The 22,648-nt window shown below is 40.8% G+C and overlaps 1 protein-coding gene across 1 annotated transcript in view; it reads right to left on the minus strand.

Moving 5' to 3' along the window:
* Positions 1–7,881: 7,881 nt before the first annotated feature.
* klf7b (Kruppel-like factor 7b) overlaps positions 7,882–22,648 on the minus strand; it is a 70,381-nt gene continuing 55,614 nt past the window's right edge. The window contains exons 3-4 of the mRNA XM_039818284.1: positions 21,251–21,374; positions 7,882–16,367 (exon numbers count right to left, since the gene is read on the minus strand). Of these exons, the coding sequence (XP_039674218.1) occupies positions 16,316–16,367; positions 21,251–21,374 (176 nt within the window). The 3' untranslated portion in view covers positions 7,882–16,315. The remainder of the gene's footprint in view (positions 16,368–21,250; positions 21,375–22,648) is intronic.

A 22,648-nucleotide genomic window follows, 5' to 3' on the forward strand; every position in this document is an offset into this window, starting at 1 on the left:
GAGATGGAAATTAGCAATTCAAATTATAAAGGTTGGTGTCTCCCCTTTAGTCTACATAACCTGTCATAGCATGTTACCACTTTATGTACAACTGTTCATTTATCATAAAGACTGAAACTCAACTTCTAATAAATCAGAAAACAAATACACCAAAAATATGAACTAAATACAAAATCTAATGTAGGCTATAGCGTATGGCATAATTTAAACAAGTCTCCCGAAAAGAAACGGGTATATTTCTCTCCCCCGCCTCTACCTGCTGTGCTGTGTGTGTCTGTGTGTCTGTGTGTGTCTGTCTGTGTGTGTGTGTGCTTGTGGAGTTAACACCGAAAAGACAGTTAACCACAGGTTCCCGTTAATCTTATGATGGACATGTGTTGTGATATTTAAACAAACGATCCGTCAACGGCGAAATAAAAGCCTCTTATTTACAGGACCGGTCTAAAAGACCTCCGGCTTACAGCGGGGTCTCCGAGTGTGACTGTCCGAGTGACGAGCTAGCGGCCCCGGCAGGCGCATCTGGCGGCCGCGTCACTTTATGGAGCTCCGAAAACTTTGGAGCAAATTGTCAATTCGGCAAAGATTTTCGCAAGACTGCCTATATTCGAAATCTAAAGCGTCCATTTCTCACCTAAAATGTTCTCAGAAGTTAATTTAGTAATGAATAAGATGGCGAAAATTGTTAAAATTGTCCCGTTTTTGGGCTGTCTATGTACTGGAAATCCAACCATCATTGAATGCCAAAATGAATTTTGGGATACGGGTGCTGCGAAGTTCATACAAGTTACCAACCAATGCATCCTCGGTAAAATGGGCGTGTCAAGAACATTTCCGGGAATCTTAACTGTTCTTGGTGAAAAGCAAACTTGTGTCCCTGTGAAACGAGATGACGTTTCACAGGGACACAAGAACATAAGTCAATAGAAGAACACCGATTGAGAAACACCCATTATGTAGAAGTCTGATTTGTTGAGTGATGCTCCGCATGCTCTCCCTCCCTCTCTGGTCTGTAGCCTTGTGGTAGGCCTCATCTTGAATAGGATTATTAGAATCTGAATAAAGTAACTTATACAGCATACTGTACTTTTCACTGCTAAAAGACTGAACGCTGACACTAGTGCTGCCAGTTGACCTTTGGCTGCATTCAATGCACTCAATGATTCTAGTTGATATAACTAATGTTATGATTTGGCACCATAGATAATATTTATGTTTATATATAAACAACAATTACAACATGACTACAGCTAGTAAAAGTATTGTACTCGATCCCCAGGTTCTCAAATGCTCTGTGAACTGGAGCTTTTGATATACATAAAATAATAACATATTGACTTTAAACAACGTATAACCTACCATGATTCAAGAGCCCAAACCATCCCATCCCTGAGCCTCTCTCTTCTCTACAGAACACACACTAATGTAACGGACGTAACGTAGCTACGTTAGCCTGCTGCTGCAACATAGACTGTCATTAGCTTTGTTTGATAACGTAGCTTTTTTTTCTAAATATAAGGCAATGCTGCGCGATGTGATGCAAACCTTATAAGCTGAAGCTGCACTTTATTCAAAGATCAAGTGGATTTTTTTGGTTACTATTCACAGGGCATAAGTCATAATTTCCATAACTTTAAAAACTCACGTGTAGGCAGAGGGGCTTGACTTTCCCTCTCTTTCATATGCGGTGCTCCATGTGTGGGAATATAATCAAAGTCACGTGACTGGGGGCACAGGGCGAGATTGGATGATATAGCAATTTAATTTGATTTAACTTGATGGGCGTATTATCGTATTGATGTAACAACAACAGCACAAAAAGAAAAAAAAAAAAGAAAAAAAAAAAAAGTTTATTTAGGCTCTTTCACCAGAGGGGCAGCAAAGCCAATCAGGGCAAACGGGCTGTTGCCCGGGCAACAATAGCTCATACCTGTGCATGTCCCTGTGAGGAGGGAGCAGAGACCGACAGGGAGACAGAGATTAGCGGTGATAGCAAGGTAATGTGCGTTTGACCTCCTGAGGGGCTGTAAGCAGCAGATAAGCTAAAGACTTCCGCAGACACTCGCTGTAATTAGTTAATCTATCTGATCATGTAAAGACAGAAGTTACACAGACTGCTTCTCTCTGCTCCGGTGACCCCATGAGTCCACACTCTTGAGCTTTGACCCTTTGCAGACTAAGCTGCTGAAGTCTCTGAGAAGTAATTGTGTCCCCCCCCCCCGTGTTAATATAAAAATACATGCATGCTGCAATATAGACAGAAACAAACTAAAGAATTTAGTTTAGTGGTAAAACAGAACTGTTTTGAGTAAGACTGGAACAAAACTCTGGCTGAGGAGAGCAGGCAAACGCTATCAACAGTGAGTCTATCATGAAGCAATAGTGTTTAAAACGCAGGAAGACAGAATCACAACTAATCAGAGTTCCCACCTCCACAAGCTGGCAGGAGCTGTATTGAGTTTGGCAGCCTGAAACGACCCAGAACACTAGGAAACCAACGGCAGAGAAACACACCTGTCCAAGAGCAACACAGTGGGGGCTCAGGTTTCCATTCTATTCATCACAAACACATCACGAGTGCATCGAAACAAGCTCCTCAGTGGGCTACTACTTTACAAGACGGAATATTTATGGATTAATACGCTTCTGGCTGCAGAGCATGTGTTCAAAAGACATTTATTTAATAATAAAACTTTGTTAGAACGCTTTAAGCAATTATTTAATAAATTGAACACTTTCAACATAATACACAGTAAAAGATAGTCAGATAGTGTTGTTGGCGGGACATTATGTCAGACTCAGTGGTGAGTGAAACCGAAGCAGAGGAACAGACACAAAGCTGTAGCCGATCCAAAGTAGCGCACTTTTTAATTGACGTTTATCAGGCAAATAAAACACTGATACAGATAATCTGCAAAAAGCGGCCTGATAATCGTCCAGGGTCGATAATCAGTCTATCCCTAGTTTGGGCTGCTTGTGTTTTCTCCAACAAGTTGCTGATGCCGGTAGAGATCGTTGAGAGTAAAAACAACATGACGCAAGTTGAAGAAAGACTCTGTTATCTTCTTTTCTTCCGTAACACACTAATCAGACTTCTGCTCGCTGTAATCACCAGTCTCAGTCACAGTGAGTGGAAAGAAAAGGGGTTGCCAGGTTTGGGCTCCTTTCTTACCCTGGACAAAGTCCAAATTCTAGACAAAGCCTGATTGGTGACTCGCTTGCAATAAGATGTGTCATGTAAATGACATTTTTGGAAATTGTTGGAAGGTGTAATTTTACAGTAGTCAAGCAGTTTCCCTGAACCCTTAGTTTTGGTGTAAACAGGCTAAACACATTCTGGACCTCTGAACTGAGCACACAGAAATAAACTCTGTTGGTGAAATAAGTATACATACAAAATGGTACAGAATGTTTTTTCTTCATGTTTTGTAAGCAAACGCAATCAAATTATATGCATTAGTTTTTTTTTTTATGAACAAATACAAATAATGTCATGCTTCTTACCTCCCACAATTTCCACCTACCCACACACCCTGGTACATTTCACACCAGGCTGATACTTTCTTATTGTGACACATTTTGAAACAAAGAAGCTGTAAAGCTTCACTGCTAAAATAACACGTAGAAAAACAAGCAGGTAGTGGATTTGTGTGTGTGTATTTGAGAGAGATTGTGCACATAGTTTGATATTTTTAGATCAGTGTGTTTGGTAGAAACTCTGGGTGCGCTCACACAGCTCAGATTGATGAGATACTTTGCTAAGTCGCTACAATACCAAAGCAAAAATGATTAAACATCTTAGATTTCAAACTAGACCTCATTTATCTTTTACAGGATTCTTCCAGGGAGGATATCTTTTAATTTTTGGAGCAAACAGACTTTCACTTCTTGGAGGAAGTTGCCTGGAAATGTGGATTTCAAAGTAAAAAAAAAAGTCGTTCACCTTACCTCAATGACAGGCCATGGGATTTGCATGGAAGTTAAACTAGCAAGGTGTGGCTGGGTTAGCTCAGTTGGTAGAGCAGACGCACGTATACAGTATAGAGGTTTACTCCTCGACGTTGCGGTCGCGGGTTTGACTCCGACCTGCGGCCCTTTGCTGCATGTCATTCCCCTTCTCTCTCCCCTTTCATGTCTTCATTGGTCCTGTGGAATTAAAGGCCTAAAATGCCCAAAAAATTATCTTAAAAAAAACTAGCAAGGTAATGATTCTGTACCTCATGATTTATGTCCAGTGCCAGTAGAGGAAGTAGTGTGCCCTTTATGAAGTGAAGCGTAAAGTACGGGTGTGGATGTCGGTGTGGTGGATGGTGCAGTAGTCTGACTTTTATGTAGGAAACTGTGGTTTTTCTCCTGTCACCTGCAATTTGTGTTTTTTCTTTTTACTATCTATGATCTTTCTTTAACCTAAACCAAGTGTTTTAGTTGCCTAACACTCCCCATACCATAACCATACTTCATTCATAACCACAATCATTCCCTAAGCGACTATAATCAAATGACAAGATGAAAACAATGCAACAGAGGGTCGCAGCTCCCCTCGGCTTTATGGAGCGAGTTTCAGGTTATTGTTTAGCTGTCCGGACCACAACTTTACTATTTTAGTTTATTCTCACTGCTCTCATAGCATCATTTTCAGGCGCAAGAGGCATCTGTTTGCTGAGAAAAAGCTCTAAAACCCCTCTAAACACTACCTGGTGTGCTGGTGAACACAGCGGAGCATTTAGCAGCTAAAGAGACAGATAGTCATCATGAGTCATTTTAAAGCTGCTTTTGTTCTGTGCACAGCAGTCTTGATATCTCTTTGAGTACAAAGCAGCATTATATGGGTAAGTGGTGGTGGACAGTGCGGTCTAAGAGTCACTCAAATGAGCTGACGTGGTCCTTTTGGGAGATAAGTATAGAATATGCCATGGGGCAACTCACCACATTTCTGTTTATTCCTGCTGTTAAGGAAAGCTGACGGTTGCTGTTTCTGTAAACACTTACCAACACTACACAGACTAATGCTGCTGAATAAGATTATAAACAGCTCACTCGCCTTCCTTCTATACCTCTGACAAGAACTGAATAAGCTTGCAAAACTTCAAAATGCCCACACTAATCATCATTGTGTATTTCCATTTTCTAGCCAACACAGCCCACTGCTGAGAAATGATAATAATCCTCTGCGTTGGCTTTGCTGAAATGTCTTCATCCAGCATCTTAAGCATTCTGTAAGCAAAGTAAACATAACGTGTGGAAATGTAAAGTCTGTATTTACAGAAAAGCCAAGTGGCCAGTTAAGATGATTTAAATCAGAGGAAGGAATATCAAGCCTGTCCTTCCAGAGGAATACAATTACGATTTGGTCCCTTTTAATTTGTTAATTAGCTATTGCTATGTAAAAGGACAAAACTCACAGAGCAGATACCGTATATGAGCTCCCTTACTTCTGCTTAATTGATCCCCAATTAGCCATTAATTATTTGATTACCTCATTTAGTTTGCGTGTCATTGGTTTGTATGTCAGCTCAGTCATTGACAAACTAGCTCTAATTAAAGACCAGGACTCTATAAGCAGCCTAGGAGAAGCCATTTACATGCAGGGGAGAGCTATAGATATTCATGAGATTGTTTTAATCTGTAATAAAGACCTAAATTACCAGCAGTGTTGAGAATTTTAGCCTTTCTGTTGTGGTAATGGGATGAAGGTTTTCCGTACGTCTGCACTCATGCCAGCGGCTGGACAGGATGTGTCCATCTGCCTTAAATGGCCATTACGAAGGATAAATGTGCTACCATGTTACTCATAATTAAAGTCATCTGGCTGACCATACAGGGGGGATTTTAGTCATTTTGTAGAAGGTTATATTCTGAGGGCCAGATGTACTACTACGCTTTGTGCCCACTTCAGGCGTATTTGTTTCGCAACGTGCGCGTAAAAGCATGGCGAGGTATGTACGCTTTTCCGTGTCATGCATATGCATTCACGGGAGGGTCAAGGGGAAAGTGGGAGTTTCCCATTAAGAGATGGGAGGGGAGCATAAATAGGCGCCTAATTATTTATTCCGCGGTATGTACAAAAACCGCCCATGAAAGTGCGCCTCTATTTTGCAATGAAAATTGTCCGCCTCTTTAAAGCAGGTGTAAACCTGGAAGCGGGACGTAGGCCAAGGAGATGGGCTAAAAAGATGTTTGCCACAAGGATCACACTTTTTCAGTTGAGTGAACACAAAATCATTTAGCGTTACAGATTAAGCAGCCATGTAATATTACAGTTACTGGAAGAAATCAAAGATCAAAGAATCTCCGACTTAGCGTTCACATTCCATTCCAGCAGTTGTTAAACTCTTCGCTACATTACAAATATATTGGCATCAAGATCATTTCAAACAGGCATCAGCAGTGGGGATATCGCAGTCTGCACTCAGCCGTATCATAGCACAAGTACTTAACGCTTTGCTACAGCGCAATTTACAGTATAGTAGGCGGAGAAAGGCGGTGATTACCCGATGAACTGCAGGTTTCGTAAATACGATGTAAGCTGAAGTATCACAGCGTGCGCGTTCTGTGGGTTGGCCATAGCACTGACAACGCTACATTCGCAAATGTACGTACATCTGGCCCTCAGTTTTGTGCCTGCTTCGGTGTGCTTGAGATGAAAATGAAAGGAAAAGATACATGTTGTTCAGGTAGAACCTTACTTTGAGCAGCACACAGGTGTACTGTTGATAGTTTGCAGAAGTTTATATTTCATGTTTAAAACCATTTCAGAAATTGCCATCTGAAAAAGGTGACAGTTCAGAAATGATGCCTCTACCTCTAGAGGGATCCAGAGGCATCCCATCCCAGAGGAAAATCTAAACAATTTTAACACATGAAGCTTTCTAAAATGAAATAGACGGAACATAGTACATTATGTGGGTACCTTGCATCCCATCCAACCATCAATCCTTTTAAAAATTACATTCCCATACAGCCAAACTGCATTCTCAATTACGTTTGAGGGAAACGTGTGACCGGCACACATTGTGAAATGGTTGCTGTTCTAAACAAGTATGATGTGAAACAAAACTACTTGGTTAGGTTAAGAAATTATATTTGTGTAGAAAGTTACGTAATAGTTACATTATTTAAGTTACGTACATTAGTTAAGCTAACCCACTCAATTTGACTAACACAACTGAAGACTCCTATTAGCTTCAGCTGAACTTCAGAATGCATTTGTGCAGAGAACGAGGACAGTGGATTTTGTCAAAGTAGCTTCATGCCCAGTATGTAGAGGAGGAGGAATGGTTACAATAGTCCATAACTTTCTCAAAGTATGTCATTTAAGAAAAGAAATCTGCACATGACAGACACCGCTTACAAAGCAAACACTGATTTCACTGAGCCAAACAAAGTCACTTCACTGTTCAGCAACAAGATCCTGCATCACGTACAGGTCTGTCTGTGATTTGCCCAGGTGGAGTACATTATAAGATGACCAAACATTTCTATGCAGAGGGATTGAAAAAAAATCCTGGCACCATATTTTTCATTCAAAATGGGGAATTTCACCAAACGGCCAGTTTGCAGTTTTTAAGTGTGTTAAGCATTAAAGAGATATTTTGCTGATTTAAACCCAGCTCTGTGTCATGGCAGTGTTGACATCGTGGAGCTCCCCGTGGAGCAGAGCAGCAAGGGTCTACTGAGATCTGCCGGATTACACGAAATGGGTCCCAGAGGTATGCTGAGATCCGCTGGATGACGCTAAACAACACTGCAGACCTACGCTGCTCTGGACGCCAAACACCCTGCATACACAAAGTTGACACAGAGCTGGTTTGAAATCTGCAAAGTGTCCCTCTAAGTATGGGTTCTTAATAACCTTTAAAAGAACAAAATACAAGAGAGCCATGACCAGATTCTACCATTTATTACACATATTACATTCTTAAATAAAAATGCTCCACTTAACAGTTCTTGCATAGATATCTTACAATACCAATTTAGAAAAGAATTATGAAACAGACCAGTAACAAAAATAAATTTTCTTCTTCCTTAATAAAGAACATTACCATACTAACATCATATAATACAAATAATATTTTAAACACTTTGTACAGCAAAAATTTTTAAGTAAAACAAGAGAACTAAAAATCAAAAGAGGTGACTGTAACAGAGAGAGAAAGGCGGATGTGGAGTGAAGGTTTATGGATCAAAGGTTAATATGAAAGGTATCCGAGTAACAGAGCCCCTGTACGACGGGTGAAAGGGATGTCCTGATGGTAAAAACACACCTGCTGTCTTCTCTTTTCTTTACATGTCAACTCATCCCAGGACATATATAGTTGTGAACCCTTAACAGTTATGGTTTGAGTTCACTGTGATGATATAAAGGTGCTAAAAGACAGCTTTCACTAAACGACGACACTGGATTGGTCACTTTCCCCCCAATAAATGGCATCAGGATTGGCACCAAAATCATTTTTTGTCCCCAACAGAATTTCATTGTGAGTATGGGTTGCTAATGCTTATTACCTTAAAGGCAAATCATTTTTCTTTTTAACATGAGTCTTATTCTGACTATCATTCCTGTTGATTAAATCAATATTTTACTCATCAGATGCATTTCAGAGATTTTGGAGATTGCATTTAAAACAGCTTTACAACAACATCCGCTTGTGCAAGCAAGATGAGCATCATGCACATTTGAAAAACCTCAAGTTTAGCCACAATTAGCTAAAACTTATGTTTGGCACTTGAACATGAAACAACATTTAAAGGTGTCTTGTGTCTTTTCCATCGTGTCCTAGATCTCTGAAAAGCAGCTGTTAGGCAGCCACATGTTGTCATAACCAACAGAAACGATGGGCGAAAGTATGAAAATAAGACCCATATTGGGAAAAAAATCCAGAAACTTTTTCAAGAAAATAAAGAATCACGTAGACAGTCGATCACTTATGAAGGTCTGAGGAACGAAATGTTGTTGATCGACAATATGAGGGATTCTTTGATTTCTACCAAATAAAAATTGAATCTCTCTAAATCTGTAAAAGATCCAGGTTTCACCCCAGAACATGTTTTAGACTATTAGACTTGTTGAGGATTGTAAAATAAAAAAAATGTGACAGAAATAAAGAAAATCTTTGATCCCGTGAGAGCTTGAGCATGGCTTGTTCAGTTGGAACAGGAATTGAAAGTTAATCAGCAAAAAAAGTAATGCCAAATTCCATTACTAAGTTTGTCCATTTCCTTAGATACAAAACTGTACTGTAAAGTTTGACGGAGCTATGCCAGAGACAAACAGAATGTTTTTGATACAAATCCTTTTTGCATTTACTTAGAGGGGTCAAACAACTGGGCAAACGTTCTCAACATAGTTCTCAATCTCCAAGTACTCTACAAGAATGCATCAGGCATTAGGGTCTAACTGAGCAGCTAAACTGACAGAGATGGCAAATCACCTACAAGGATGGGTCGAGTGAACTTAAACAGTACAGAACGACTTGACATTTAGCTGGTAAGGTGGAGAAGTTATTTCAGTCTCATCAAAGAACTGCTGGGAGCTCCCAAGCTGCGTAACTCTTACGAATACTTCGCAGTACAGCTGGATATCTGAAGACTATGAGTGTGTTCGGCCACAGAGGGCTCTGACTTCTTGTGGTTTTGGTGGAGAGGGTTTGGTGTGGGTGAGGTGAAATATACAGACAAAAGGGAAGGGGTAAAGATCTGTGAATTTCTTATATACGGACACATCAAGCATGGACAAACACAGTAGTTACAGACAGTCACTCCGGGATGCCACTGATACCAAGAAAGTTTAACCAAGTCAGAGCATGACTGAATGTTAGTGAAGTTCAACATACTCCCCCGTAATAACGGTGATAAAAAAGGCATTTCACTGGAGGTTTAAGTTGATGTGTCACTCTGATCTATTGCGAGTGGACCTGTAGTAAATGATTCTTGGTGGAAAAGTGCATCCTGGATGTGTAGCAAATGTTAAGTGGATATTTGACCAAGTGCTCCAACAGACTAAGCTAGCAGTGCGTGCACATGGAGAGTGCGTTAGCTAAGTATGATAATGTAGTGCAATGTTTGCGTGAACTAAAGCAGATCTATAGAAACGCTGAAATATCTGAGACGGGGCTGTCGCCACATACGGTTCATTTCACACAGAGCGGCCTGTGTGTAAGATGTCACGCTATTTACAAAAGCTGCCAGAAGTGATAATCCTTCTTCAGAGTGATATGGTACAAAACTGGAAACTGAAGCCTGGTGCCTCAAAGGACTGTGTCCAAACAACTGGCTGTGGTCAAAGACAACGTCTAAAATCTGTTTTCACACTGGGTTTGTTGGTTTGAGTCAGAATTCTGCAAGAATAATTTTGCCATGACATGTTCACAAGTTTTTCGTCGTGGCGTACAAACTGCTTCCTGACTGAACACAAACTGTACTACAGTTTGTTTGGCTCTGATTTGCAACAACCTCATTTAGGTGAGCGCGTAATTTCTTTCCCCCAAAAACTTTATATTTTTAGGTAAACCACTGCCAAATTCGGACTAACCTGCCAGTGTAAAAGCGCCTTTAGTAAATCCCAAAGTGTTGAACTTCTTGTCTGGATTTCCATTGAACTTTAACCATTTGATATATGGGAATGGTAAACTTGGTTTTGATAGTCAACAGTTCAACATTTCAAAGGATTCCAGCCTGGGACTTTGAACTATAAGACTTGACATTATTATTTGCAGTGGGCTAAGAAGCCAACATACTAAAGCTTCTTCACTTCATGCCTTTAATTCCAATGAGAACATTATTTTGTGAACAATGAGTTCAGCTCCAGCTAACAGTAGACTGAAAATGTTATGAAGCATGAAGAGTTGGAGCATACCGGTAATTAAGATTTAATGGAACGATCATGTAAGAAAAACAATCCCTCTCCTTCCATCCAACACTCGTTTTCTGCGTCTCTGCCTCTCGACTCTTTCCTCTACATCTAGTACATTCACAGCAGTTAACTTGCAAATATGCAAATCTTTGGGCAAAATGTGTAAAGTGTGCATTCAGCATTCCTGCAGCTGATAGTGCATGGACAACTGCTGTGGACAGAGAGGGAGAGATGGGTGATGGAGGGAAACATTAATAGCACGTGAAGGAAGAGGGAGGGTTGGGGGGACACAGAGTGGATTAAATATCTGTAGGGACTTTGCAGATAAATGGTAATTTATTTCATTTGTAATCCATGAGATAGAATGCAAGGGCTGATTTAATGATTTGGATATTCGTGTGGGTAAATGATTTTTTAAATCCTTTTTTTCATCACAGTTTAGTCTCTTTGACAAATATCTCACTATCTACTGGCATTTCACGATGCTAACGGGATCTAACAGGAGTTTGTTTCACATCAAATCTGTCCACTGGGTACGGAGTGCTGGAATCGGTCCGGCCCAAGGTCCCTATTGTTTTGTTTTTTTCTCATCTCCAGACCAGACCAGTCTCCCTGTGACCCAAAGCTATCTCATTAGCTGAACTGCAACTAGAGAAGAGGACCCGGGAGTGCTAATGCTAATCAGAGCTGTGGGACGGCTGCTAGCTGGCTTGGAGGAGCCTGAGAGACGACAGGAGACCCAGAGCAACACTGTGACAGAAAACTGCTTCAACATGATGGATCCGAAATGTGAAGTTGTATCTGAATTGACTTTGAGATCTGTCGGATGTCAAGACAGATTTTAATTAAAGAGGAGAAAACCCATGAGTTGTATTTGTTGCATGCTGGCCAGCACTACAATTACTTACTACAATAACTCTAAATTGGTATACGAAATCTTCAACAACTTGGTATGTCTATGCAGTTTGGGGCACAATTGTTCAATGTGTTATCCCGAAAAACAACACAGACATGTGTTGATCCTTTTAGAGTGTACTTAAGGCTCATCATTCTCATTGTTAATTGATTTTTACCTAAACAAATTGTACTATTTTAAAGAAGCCGATCAATTTAAACCATTATTCAATTTTAGTTCCAGGTGACCATGCATGAAAAAGTTTGCTACTACAAGAAGACACTGACTGATTCCCACAGTTTTCTGTAAAATAGGTCCTCTTGTGGTATTAGCAGCTCATTCAAAATGGTGAAACTACAGTGTTTGTGCTGCAAATGGTATTTTAAGATCTTATTTACATCCAGATATTTGTATTATTGTTTATTCTTCACCAGTCTTTCAATAATCAGAACAAATACTGATACATTCTGAGATTTTTGGGAAGGAGAAAAATAAACAGAAAAATAATGAGCCATAAGTGTCATTTAAACTAATCTGGCAGCGAGGGGTCTGATTTTAGCATGCATTAAAACAAAGTGCACGTTTGCATGTCTTTGACTCAAGTCATCGAGCTTCATGATTATGAATGAATGAATGAATTTATGAACAAATGAGGGGTCAGAACAAATAAAACATAATAAACACATTGTCAGCCTTTGCTTGGATTAAAAAGCATTTTCAAACAGCAAATTAATCAACCAACATTTCTCCCACACATGGCCAGCAGTTTAAAATCTGTTATCAACCACTTTGCTGAATCACTGCTTCCCTCACAGTATGCCTAATGGTGACACATACATACACAAATATACACATTCATGCCATCAAAAGCCTCAAAAGTGCTACTATCCCCATCCCTCTATGATTGTACTTCCTGTATAGTAGGGCTCCTTCTACATCCCATTGCAGATCTCAACATTTTGGCATGACTTTGCATCATCCAAGCTGAAGAAAACAACCATCAATATAGCTTTTGTAACAGAAACCTAACAGTGAAATAAAAAAAAAGTGAAACACTGGATTCATCTCAAACGTGTGTTGGTTATGTCATATTTAGCAGAAACAGAGAGTTAGTAGAGAAAGCTGCCGCTGGATACAGAGGCCTCATATGGAGGCGGTCTCCCGCTGATCTCTCCTGACCGGGGAGACTCTGCCTGTAGCTAAAGGGCAGTTCCACGCTGGAGGTTTTTGGTATCGATTGTTCAAAGCTGCCCCATAAACCCGCTTGAAGGGGAATGTTTTCACTTTTTCACCTAATGAAGGCTGGCAAGGCCGACTGGCACATTGACTGGGCACGCTGGGATGTGAAATCCCCCGCTTCAGGAACCCTGCACCCTCACCCAGCTGCACCAGTCAGCAGCAGCAAGTATTAGACTGTTTGCATGTGCTACGGGGCATATAGGTGGTGGTGGGTGGATGGAGCAGCGGTGTCAGTGTGTATCAGTAATGCCCTGATTACAAGGAAGTTAATTTTTTTCTGCAACCGTTAAGCAAAGGAAGCAGGCGTTGTGGATATGTGTGCTCGCCACAGTTTTCGCCTCTCATGCATAATTTGTTTTACAATGGAAATGTTAGCGTTAGTGATTACATTCAGGTTGCAGATACAATTCAATTAATTATAGCTTTGAAAACCCAGCAGGTGATGCCCATAAACCTCTAAGCACTCTGACACAGAAAGAAGTAGCAAAACAACATTCCTTCGTACATTGTGGCAGTTGTAAGCACCGCCACAGCCTAGCTAGTTTGCTAGCTGTATAAATAGCTAGTTCGCTAGCTGTTTTAGTAGCTAGTGAGCTAGCTGTATTACTAGCTAGCGAATTAGCAAACAGCTGTTAGATATAATCCCACCGAAATGCTTTGGGCATTAAACTGCATTTATTTACTTCTTTATTTAGCAAATTAGTGTGTCAAAGCACGGAGGTTTACTTCTTACGAGTCAATTCTCTCACTGTGATGATTCTGTTTAAATTAATTGAAATATGTGCAAAATATCACCAACATTAATGTTGGTGTTACCACAAGACTTAATCCTCCAATAACAAAATATATGTTATGGGGACATCAACATTAAACAAGTTTAAGGAGCTTGTGATCCCAATGACAGTTTGCCTATGAAACCTGATTTCCAGGTTAAATAACTGTATCTTTAAGTCGATTTAGTCATTTCAGGACTTTCAATAATTGGAAAGCTGTGTTTGGGTCAAGACATTCAAATTCACTGTAGATGAGAGGCAGGATAGAAAGGAGTTTGAGGATTATGGACACGTTTTCAACATGTTTTGCTTAACGGCCTGCTGCAATTGTTTTTACTTACTAGTTTATACCCTCTCTCTGAATTAAAAAAACGCAGATTAAATGAGAGGCACAAACTGTAGCGAGGGATATGTGGGTGATTGTTGGAACTGAGAACAAGCTGATTTCTCACTTCAAAGGATTTGAAATAGTTTTTTACCTCCAGCCGAGAGCTAAGATCCTCTTCTACTAAACAACAGTTGCTAAATTCCTACTGTGAAGAAAGATCTGGGAGCAGAACGTATAATTCCAGGAAGTGTGTGTGTGTGTGTGTGTGTGTGTGTGTGTGTGTGTGTGTGTGTGTGTGTGTGTGTGTGTACATGAGCTGGTGTATGTGTGTTTGCAATAAAGCCTGCCATGCAGTGTTTTGTTTTCCAACTCTGTTCATTAGTTTAATAATTATTTTCCTAAATCTTATTAGTCTTATCTCAAGAGGAGCCGTGAGCAAAGAAACTGGTAGTCTGTCTGTGTGTGTGTGTGTGTGTGTGTGTTGATGGAATATGTGTGCTTGTTCTGTATACAATGTGTAGAGCGAGACAGAATTGTTTTTTTGTGTCGTATTTTTTCAAGTCTTTTTATGATTTTTTTTTCTTTGTGTTCCTTTTATCGCTGTTGGAAACAAAAGCACAGATAACATTGAAAAGAAGTCAGTGCAGTCAATGGATACGAAACAGGCAAAATTTGACCGGGGCAACGTGACCGTGTCTGTTCGGAACCACCACACAAAGGTCGGTTGGCGTCCCAGTAAGCTGAGTGAGTAACCAAAAAGCAGCTCTTCAGCCTCTGTTCATGCCCTGCAGTGGTGCCGGGGAGATGAGATCTCAGAGTCTGTGAAAGAGCTCCAGGATGGCTCTCAGAATCAACAAAAAAAACAAAGAAAGAAGAAAAAACAGGTTTCCATTCTTTTGCGAAACCTCCGCCTGACTCCGGTAGAGTGCGAGACCACAAAAGGTCATGCAAGGGTTGTGTTTTTCAGCTGGAGTGAATCGCAGGGCAGAAAGAGCAGCACGAACAACTGAAGACCTCTCTGCTTTCTGCTTTTATTTTAGTCCAACAAAAATACAAATCCCGTTTCTGAGAGTTGGTATGATTCGTTTTTTTTGTTCATCCACTGGTTGCTCACAGACTGCAGAAGCAGAACCGGTGCACATGGGGATTAAAAGACCAACAACGCTCTCCTTCTCATCCCACACATTCCGTTGAAGTCATCTTAGATTTTGAGTTTTTTTCTCAAACACAATTCAGTGATTTTTAAGACATTTTCTCCAAGAGAGAAAAGAACAAAGTGTCATTCTTTGTAATAACAACAATAAGAAGAATGATCGTCCTCTAAGTAGAAAAAAAGGGAAGAAAGTGTCGCTGCGCATTTCTGTCAGTTAGCCTGTGGAGGCAGCAGGCGTCTCAGTGAAGGTGAGAGATGCAAACACCCACTGGAGGAGAGCCTGAGAGTTGCAGCAGCACCCGCTGACCGAGGTCCCATGGGTGCACGGAAAACACCCGGTGTCCGAGCCCTGGGTTCGATTGTCAGCTATGCTAGAAGTCAATCCATACAGTCTCTCTCCTGCAGATTTGTTGTTTGTTGTTGTTTTCTTCACATAGATTACTGGAGCTGACTGCGGCAGATGATGGTTCCGTGTCCCGTGTATGAGAAACGTTAAAAAACAATGAAAAAAGTTGAGTATTTGATTTCAAAAGCCGGTAAAGCACTTACAACTGACTACATGGATATTCAAAGTTTCCCCACTGAACTATCTCCTCACCTAAAGTGACTTTATGGTTTAAGCACACTGACTACAAAGAAAGATAAAAAGGCTGCGTAATGTTTCATCAAGCAAGTTAAGTATATGTTGGTTTGGCAGTGTCCAAGTCCCCAGAGCCGCATGAGAGCAGCCGGGGTTCACCGGGATGATGCATTCAAAGACGGGTGTGTTGAGTGTTCACTATTGCAAGTGTGCGAATATGTGTGATTTTAAAGAAAAACAACAATCTAGCTACTCCTCGTTTTCCTCTAACCCCCGTCTCCAATCAAAGGGCCGTCAGTCCGTTTGATCTTTATGGCCCTCCCAGATGGATGCGCTGCCCTGCAGGCGTCATGGCCGCCGACGGATGGGGTATGGATGGGGTGAACGAGGAGGGCGGTATAGCTCGACTGCCCATCCCTCTCTCCTCCTATCTCTTCTCCTCCTCCTCCTTTTTCTCCTCTTGCTTCTTCTCCTCTCCCACTCCTTTTATTTTTTCCCTCAGATGTGCCTCTTCATGTGCAGGGCCAGGTGGTCCGACCGAGAGAAACACCTGCAGAGAGAAACCATGTCAGAAATAATTAATAACTAAACATCCCACATATGGATCAAATATGTACACAAAATACAGTAAAATTAAGAGATGGAAAATGTTAAGATGAAACTATTAATGCTTATAAAAGTGAGTGAGCACACAGCAGCGAAGAAAAACAGGACACAGCATGTGATATATTAGTTGTGAACGGGGCCCCTGAAATACCCACTGGCTCTGGGTATATCTTGTGAGCTCTCCATAATCTCAGGCCCCTTGAACCTCCCATTGGCTATGTGTATTTGCTGAAAATGTTCCACGCTTTCAGCCTCCATACACTACACATTGGCTCTGTGTATTTGCTAGGAATTCTTATTAATCCCAAGCCCCCTGAACTGTCCACCGTGCGCGCTGGTTTGAACATAAGTAAACATTAATGCAGTAATTTGAAGGTGGTGGAAACTTTATATTCATGCAGAGTTTGCATTCTGTTTGTTGGACAGCAAAGTTACCTGTTGCACACTTTAGCTACATAAACTAACTAGCTAACTACTACTAATGTTTGTTGAAAATACCAAAAACCACAGTGTGTCACAAGTATTGAACATGAAACACCAAAGTGTACTCTCTTTGCTACTTTATGTCTTTCTAGCCTTTTGGTTCAAACAGCAACAAACCACAATGGATAAACTTTAAATATTAGGCATGCTAACCTCAGGCTCTAATGCTAACTCGACCAGTTTTGGGCGATGTGGATGAAAATGTTGAAATTCTCCCTCAAAAATGACATCTGGGGTGCTCTGAATTATCTAACAAGTGGTAACATGTCAAAGTCCAATAGATACTTCCTTGACAAGACATTCCTATGGCTGCCATATATGTTTTTATAACTGACAATAGCCTACTGGAAAAGCTAAAAGGTAAGAGAATTATTTCAACATGAATGAGACAGAGCTCACGGCTTAACACACAAATGTATTAATGCAGAGAACTGCAGAGATTTTCAACCACTTCATTTTAAATGCACAGTGAATTTCATTATGTCAGACCGATGAAACTCAGACATAGAGAATAATACGGCCAATTCAGGCTCAGTGATTTCCTAAATATGAACAAAAACACGACCATAAATCACAGCCACACCTCCACAGCTCTGCAGTCAGTCCTCAAGCTCTGAGTAGAATCCTATTGTAGAAACTAATTAGATATGCATTGTGAACATGGACACTAATGCAGACAGGCCAGCAGTGCACTCTGATGCCGGGCAATTTAACTCAGCAGTGACTGCACCTGGTGTGAGAGAGACATAAAACCAGGTGCTGGTGATGTATAATATAATAATCCCAATCTCAAGAGTATTTTAATTTCATTACACCATTGTGAGGACATTAAAGCTCAACATCCACAATAAAATGAATCACAAATGATATGACTAGAGCAGAGGCAAAACAAAATGTGGGCGAGAATAAAATGAGAAATTAAAAATTCAATTTGCCAGAGGCTTTATTCATTATTAATTAGTCAAGGCTATTCTATGTGTTCTATGTGTGTGTGTGTGTGTGTGTTTAGGCAGGCTGTTGTTCTATCCAGCTGAACACTCAAAAGTATAATAGAAAGTTTTCACGCTGCGGCAAAATCGTCTGTCTCTCAAAAGCTTCTACTGTGATTCATTCTCTTGATGTCAGTCTGCAGATCCTGCAGTAAAACCTCATCCAGAGTTCAGTAATTAGGAACTTAGTAAGAAACCAGTTAAAAATCGTCAACATAAGCATGAAATTGTCCTCACAAATTCAACTGAGGCGATATCTCTGACCAGCCACCTGCAAATTTGTAAAATGTCAAACTAAAGTCCTGTGCATAAAGCTGGGAGTAATATATTTTGATATATTCTGTTATATATGGTGATGTTCAGTTGTGCAAATCTCAGACCTACTCTATCTTTAAAGTGGCCTGAGATAACTCCTGTTATGATTTGACACTATAAATGAAACTGAAATTGAAATAACCGGTAGAATATGTAAAGTAATTCACTTTGTAACCCCTTCATGTATATAGTTTACAAAAGTAAATTTCAAAAACTGATGGGTGATCAAACAAAGGTTATAGACGTATATAAACATACATTTTTGCCAACAGAAAAAAGAGACTAAGAGACTCCGCTGTTTTTCTTGCCGTTTTGGGTTTTCAGTGGGGACAATTTTAGTAGAAAAGTGTGGACAGAACCTTGGGTTCATGTTAATTCGCATACGTTTTCAGATGTCAAGTGCACAGTTGAACTTTGCTCTCATCTCTGTTGTCTGTGATCTAGTGTTTCCCCTCAACCCTTAGCTGGCCATGTGGTACCTACTGTACACCTTCACCAATCTGTGTGTGTTTGTGTGTGTGCGTGGCTGGACAGATGGCCATGCCAGTTACTGTGTCACTGTTGGGGTGCGGAGCAGCCAGACCAGCTGGTACCACCCCAACCCTCCCCCTCCCACACACACAACCCACTGCTCCTTCCCATCCTCCACTTCTCTTCCTCTAAACTCTCCCTTCTCCTCCTCACTTCTTTTTGTCCTCCTCCTCATCACTCCTCCTTCTTTCGAGCTCCATGGAAACATTGGGGGGTCCCCGCTTGATTAGGCAGGATTAATGACAGACTGCAGTGTGTGTGTGTGTGTGTGTGCGTGCGTGCATGCGTGTGTGTGTGTGCGTGCATGTGTGTGTGTGTGTGTGTTTCCCCAGGAGAAATTGTGTCAGATTGAACAGTCTATCTAATGTTAACCTCTCCATGGCTGCCACTTTTTGCTTTTCTCATGGTAATATTCGATGGGCTCCACCCACCACAGATGTGTGTGTGTGTGTGTGTGTGTGTAAGACTGAGGTACATCCTGGTTATGTAAAGCATGTTTCCACCCACTTTGTAATTTGAGAATCAAAAAGCCAAAAAGGAAATTACTGCAAATGTAAAAAAAAAAAAAAAAAAAAAAAGGTGCTTTCAGGCAGCTACACACCTTGGTTAGGTCCTACTGTAATCTCATTACGCAGCTACATTGACTAAGTTTTAGCTTACAATAGAAGAAATAGTTAGAAACATGACACGATTAATATAGAAAGTTTTGCTAACTAGTAGCAGAAATCTGTAAATCATATCTGTGTCATTGTGTATCCAAGTGTGTCATTGTTACATCTGGGCCTTTAAATGTTCATGTGTTAATATGACTTTGCATCTAAACGTCTTTGAGTTTTGTATGTGTTGTGTCTCTACACAGTGTGTGTGTGTGTGTGTGTGTGTGTGTGTGTGTGTGTGTGTGTGTGTGTGTGTGTGTGTGTGTGCCAAGAAGGAGCTAATACAGTCCCAGCTCTCAGCCAGGATTAGAAGCTTCCAGCAGGTTTCTGGAGGGTTTTATGTCTAAAACCCAAACTAGAGGGAACCCACAACAGCCAATTACACTGTCTCTAGGGCAAATGTGTGTGTGTGTGTGTTGATCATCAGAAAGGTAGTGCAGGCACACACACACACACACACACACACACACACACACACACACACACACACACACACACACACACACACACCCCCCCACCCACACCAGAGAGAGAGTGTATGTTAAAGTGGAGCTGGCATCTGGTGCCACTCAATTAGCTGCGACTAGTCTGCCAATAGCCAGAATCCATTTAACTGCCAGCAAAGGGGCATGAGTAGGCACACACAGAGACACACACTCTCACACACACACACTCTCACACACACACACACACACACACACACACACACACACACACACACACACACACACACACACACACACACACACACACACACACACACACACACACACACACACACACACCTACACACAACCTTGAGGAACACCAAACAGACAAGATGTGACTTCCTTGGCTTTTGTCCACAAGGATATTTTGTTTGCTTTTATTTTGAAACACAAACCCTATCATGTTTTTTCTACCTTTCTTTTCCACTGAGGTCAAACTGCATAGGAAAGACGCTGGTAAAAAACAACAACACAGGATCAACTAGTAAATTCTTCCACCACTGGCTGGATAACATGACTTGAAAGCCAATAATAATAAGCCAATAACAAAAATAATGTCCATCAGGAAGTTAATTTGAGATAATAACATTGCTTATCATTAAATTGACTACAGTCTTGAACCTTTATCATCCAGGAGTTCAGATAAGAGCTCACCTGAGCTCCTCCAGCTGCTGAAGGATGGGAATGTCTTTAAGAAAATGATCACGTCCATTTAAGCTTCAAACAGACTCATTTGCAGTTTTCTGTCTCTAAAGGCGTTTCTTTAAGAACTTTTATTTACCTGTGCTTAAGAAAAGAGATGTTAACTGAACTGCTACATGAGAAGCATGTAGAGCAAACTTGAATAATGTGTCAGAACCTTTGGGCCAACTACCAACTGTTTTGGATGCATTATCAAGCAACGTACAAACGTTTCCATCCCTCTATTGATTTAAATGAGAAGCATGAAAGAGTTATTCAAATAGAAATGCGCTGTCTTACATTTGTTAACTGGACACGTCTATGTTTTGGACAACTGGAAACACAAAACAAGAAATTTGAAGACTTGACTTTGGGCTGTGGGAAATTGTTATGGCCATCGCCCATTATTAATTCTATTATTTCTATTTACCAAATGTTTTCTAAGAATAAGGCTTATCGACAATTACAATTCTTAGTTGCAGCCCTAATGTTGACAAAAATGGCCCAAATATGTGACTTGACAAGAAGGTAACACAGGTTTGTTTTTGGCTTTTGGAGTTCTACTTTTGGGGACAAATGCAGGTTAAACACAAGCCCTTGACAGATAAAGTGCATAAATGTCCTGTAAATGTAAAGTGTTTGTCATAGTTCTTGTGTATGGTGGATGCCTGTGTGTGTGTTTACCTGTCGCAGTGGTTGCACTTGAATGGCTTCGCTCCGGTGTGTTTGCGGTAGTGTCGTGTCAACTCGTCACTGCGGGCAAAACGCCATTCGCAGCCCTCCCATGAGCACTTATAGGGCTTCTCACCTGAGAGAGAGAGAGAGAGAGAGAGAGAGAGAGAGAGAGAGAGAGAGAGAGAGAGAGAGATGAGAAGGTGTCACATTTTATTATAATTTCTACATCTAAATGCACGCATCTAAACAACAGCTGTTCACTAATTTACAGGTAACAACCCCTGGCTTTTTCCAGACCCAAACACACACACACACACACACACACACACACACACACACACACACACACACACACACACACACACACACACACACACACACACACACACACACACACACACACACACACACACACACACACACACACACACACACACACACACACACACACACACACACACACACAAAGCCCAAGGGCCGGCAGGCAGACCAGTTTTAACACAACAGCCATTTTAATGAGCCAATACACTCAATTAGCTGTAAATTAAGTCTTTCAGCACTGTGGTGTGTTAATTCATAATCCTAAATTCACGCTGAAATTAATCTCATTTTGTTCCCACACACACACACACACACACACACACACACACACACACACACACACACACACACACACACACACACACACACACACACACACACACACACACACACACACACACACACACACACACACACAGAGGTGGTGGGATCTGAAATGTAAATGAAGTTTCATCCCCCACTTCACCAGATGGGAAAAGAGATTGTCTATTGTTCTCAGCCTGTAGTTATCTCTCCGTGATAGAAAGCCTTCCAGCTGTGTGTGTGTGTGTGTGTTTGTGTGTGTGTGTGTGTCTTTCAGGAGCAGCCTGTCTTCAGATGGGACGTGATGATGTCTGACTGAGTGTGTTTCTTTCTGTGGGTGTGATGGGGGGTATATGTCGGTCAGCAGTTAAATCAGAATATCATATACCACGCCAAAAAGTAAGACTACAACAACTAATGTTAATACAAGTAAAAATAAATAATACATTTTCCTTTATTACACTATGTTTCATTAATACAATGTTTAACAATGCAAGCAAAAACACATTTAGGGGAACGTTTCACTGAACACTTGAAATAAGTATAATTAAGTTACAAGCTCTACATATAACAGAGTAACACAACATGAACAAGCCATTTCTGGATTATATATCAAAGTGCAATAAAACTGAATTTGTCATGCACAACTGTGTGTGCAGACTAAATTTTTCATTTTTCAGTGAATTCAACCCCCTGCTGCCTTCACAGGAAACCTTGAAATATTTCTTTACTGGCATGACCTTGTTTGTGCGTTTCATTTTATTTTGGATATATTCAGAAGTA

Source organism: Perca fluviatilis, chromosome 12 (assembly GCF_010015445.1).
Source record: "Perca fluviatilis chromosome 12, GENO_Pfluv_1.0, whole genome shotgun sequence".
In the NCBI taxonomy this organism is placed as follows: Eukaryota; Metazoa; Chordata; class Actinopteri; order Perciformes; family Percidae; genus Perca; species Perca fluviatilis.